The following is a 3,770-nucleotide window of genomic DNA, read 5'->3' on the forward strand; positions in this document are numbered from 1 at the left end:
CAACTTTTTCAAGTTCCACTTGAGAAGGAAGATGAGAGTAGAGAGGGAAGTGCTGTCTCATAGCAAATTCGTTGAAAGATGGGTGACTGTTGGAAGAATGGCCAGTATAAACGGACCAATTCTGAGAATACACCTGTAGGAAAAAAAGGTAATGTAAAAGGAGAAAGGGCTCTATACCCCTTTCTTATTTTTTCTGACCAGGCTCCCATGGTTTTATGGGTTTTTCCATGTGTAACATTTCCTTTTTCGAAGCGCCTCCCCCTTCGGGGGTTTCTACTTATTTATTTATCTATTTATTTATCTATTTATTCATTATATCTTTCTCCGTTTTCTTCCTCTGTTTAGACGAACTTTCCTACCTTTTCAGACAAAACCTTTTGTAACCTTCGTCCTGTCTTTGTCCTTATATGTTTTTAATTGATATTAGCCCTTGTGGCCAATAAAACGAATTAATTATTATTATTATTATTATTATTATTAGTAGTAGTAGTAGTAGTAGTAGTATGTGGGGCAAGCTGGCAGAATTATTACCATGCCAGACACAATGCTCAAGGGCGTTTCTTCCAACTTTACATTCTGAGTTGAAATTTTGTGGAGGTCAACATTGCCTTTCATCTTTCATGGTCAATAAAAGAAGTACCAGTTGAGTGCTGGCATTGATGTAATCACCTAGTCCCTCTGCCCGAGATTGCTGGCCTTGTGTCAGAATTTGAAACCATTATTGTTATTATTATTATCGTTAATATTATTATTGTTTATGATCACATAATTATCAAATAATAGTTACATAATTATTATAATAATTATTACTATTCAACTGCTTCACCTCATCTTCCTTTTTTGCCTTTTTCTGCTTCTTGTAACCAGTATGTGTCTTTACATTAGGAATCTCTTTTCCCATTAGCTTTGGTAGATTTTCAGTTTAATGTTGACAGTAAGAAATACTTCTTTACATATAAGAAATACTTCTTTACATGTAAGAAATTAGCCTTGAATACCTATAACAAACAAAGTTGCCTTCAACATAGCATGTTTAGAGAGCATTCTTCTTTATGAAGCTGAAACCTGAACTCTGAAGAAGGAGCTTCAAGAGTGTCTTGAGGATACATGTACCAGGCTTCTCATGAGTGCTCAAAGTGTCTCACAGTTTGAGCACAGGACCAAAGAAGATTTATGGACACATTCCACCTGCGTCTACTGTTATTGATCAATGCAGGATAAGCTTTTCTGGCCACTGTTATTATACTGAGCTGAAAGCCTTATCAAATGCTACGTTTTGGAGACTTCCATATCCTAACAGAGAAAGATGACCATTCAAGCACTATTATTATGTCAGTTATAATACTGTTGCTATTGCATGATTCAGTTCATAAACAAGCACATCTCTGTGTACCTTAGAGCTTCTTTTCTGTCAATCTTTTTTACTGCTTTCATTCAGGGTTATTTTAAAGCAGTTTTAACAATAACACCATAACATTTACTGATGAGGAGACTCAATACTAAAAGTAGAGCAAAAATTTCTTATAAAATCTGTTTTGACTGTAGCTTTAAGTTTTACCTGTTTGTTTGTTCTTTCTGAAATTGTATAGGGAAAAGTATTTGCCAAAAATGTTATGGAAGATATACTGTAAGGGTTTCTCAAGGATCTGAAAAAGTTCCTGGAGACATTGGTTTTCATATAGATGAGGAGGGTGGCCCATACCAAATCAGCTGTCTGCATCTACTCTTTCTACTATAGTGGGTAGATGTTTATACACAAATGCTGTGTTGAGCACTCATTTTCACTGTTCAACATTAGCATGTGTATATGTGTGTGTGTGTGTGTGTGTAGATAGATAGATAGATAGATAGATATAAAACCCATGCCAGCATAGAAAACAGAAGTTAAAGGATGATGATAATAAAAATGTTCCCAGAGACAATTAAGCTTTAAAAAAATCATCACACGGCCCAGATTACTGCCAGAATAAGTTAGTGTCACATTTTTTTCACTAGGATCAGTCAGAGTTCTCAGGGTCACCCAACCCATATTAGATAGGCAAGTGCTTGGGGAATTCCTGCTACATTTTCTGATATGGATCTCTGTACTTATGCAGCCTCTAAGGACCAGCTTGAGCTTAGTGTCTGGACTAAAATTAATTTTGTCATTATAGCCAGCTCTCCTAAGAGCCTCATTTTAGTATTCTGCATTATTAGTGGAAAGGTTGGAAAACCTAATTGAAATATTTTTAAGCCATCATACATCTGCCAGTCTTTATAGCTGTTGGATCAACTTCAAGTAGTCTCTCTCTCCCTCTCTCTCTCTCTCCCCCTCTCTCTCTCTCCACGCACACACACATTCTCCTCATTTTCTGCAATGGCTCAAATTATTGTTTCAATGCTTCTTCTGTGTCAGTGAAGTTAAATGTACCCTATCATTCCTTTTATACTGCTGACTATGATGTCCCCTAATACTCATCTGCTGATCAGTGTACAGTCTGTAGTAAGTCAACTGCTGAGTCCTTGCTCTTTATTATCTGTAACACCTGCTTGGAGTGCCAAACTGCAGTGCACTTCCATGAACTGTTCTTTGATGGTTGTTGTATCTTCAACAGAATTATCAACAAGATCTTACTGGTGATGATGATGACAGTTATGATATGGTACTCCAAGCAACCAGCAGTTCTTGCAGCATTGGAAAATGTAGCAAAAACTGTCTGCATCTAGGCCATTGGCTACTTACCTTAGAAATATCACTTGGTACTTAGCTTGGTAAGAACCTTCATCATTATGTCATCTTTTGCTTTCAGTAACTCTGCAGGAAGGTTATCAACACCTACTGCTTTGTGGTCAAGCAAGTACTGAATTGCTTCCATCACTTCGGCTTCCAGAATTTCTGACTAGCATGCAATCCAACATGTTACAGTCACTCTTATTGTCACCATTTGGATATTCCGAGACATTCTGGTAAAGTTTCTCTTCATACTTCCACATCTTTGGGACATGCTTCAGATCAGAATTTGGCTCTCCTTATTGTTGATGTTTTTTTTTATGTTTCAGTTGAAAATTTTTGCTAAGATTTTTGGTGACACTACAAAACATTCTGAAGCTATTATAGTGAAGGCCATCCTATGCTCTACACTGTCTTTCCAACCATGAGGCCATGTCCTCCTTAATTTTGTTCTGCACTGTGAGCCATTTTCTTTTCTCTGATCATCCTCCTCCGAAGAAAAACAATGTATGCCTCTACAACATAGCAGTTAAGAACTCTAAGATGAACTTTACTTAATGAGCTGTTTGAAGATTTTAAGCTGATTATGACCACAGCAGATACTAAGTAAAAAAGCTAAGGATGCATGTCTGTGTGTACACAATACATGCACACAACATTTTTCATATATATATATATAAACATTCACATTTTGTTTACTTTACATATCATCATAATAATCTATATTATTTATAAGTTAACAATTATCACTAATTTTTTCTATTTTTTTATTTTGGCAGCTGGCCACCCGCTGTGCGGAACGTGAATTAAAAGAATCAAAGCATGAATGTGCTGTATTACGCCAAAAGTAAGTATGATTAGACATTGTTTTCACTGGAGCAACATGAAAATTAAGGATCTTGTTTAAGAACACAACACAGGGCCTCGTCTGGGAATCAAACTCATTACCTCATGATTGTGAGCCCAATGCTTTAACCACTGAGCCATGTGTCTATATATATATATATATATATATATATATATATATATATATATCATTTACACACTACCTTGTGTGAAT

The 3,770-nt window shown here is 36.0% G+C and overlaps 1 protein-coding gene across 1 annotated transcript in view; it reads left to right on the forward strand.

The window, feature by feature from the left end:
- The window catches only part of LOC106880786 (transport and Golgi organization protein 1 homolog), a 48,325-nt gene that overhangs the window by 25,202 nt on the left and 19,353 nt on the right, over positions 1-3,770 (forward strand). Inside the window, exon 11 of the mRNA XM_014930901.2 lies at positions 3,490-3,557. Coding sequence (XP_014786387.1) covers positions 3,490-3,557 — 68 coding nt within the window. The remainder of the gene's footprint in view (positions 1-3,489; positions 3,558-3,770) is intronic.

The sequence above is a fragment of the Octopus bimaculoides genome, chromosome 16 (assembly GCF_001194135.2).
Source record: "Octopus bimaculoides isolate UCB-OBI-ISO-001 chromosome 16, ASM119413v2, whole genome shotgun sequence".
Classification (NCBI taxonomy): domain Eukaryota; kingdom Metazoa; phylum Mollusca; class Cephalopoda; order Octopoda; family Octopodidae; genus Octopus; species Octopus bimaculoides.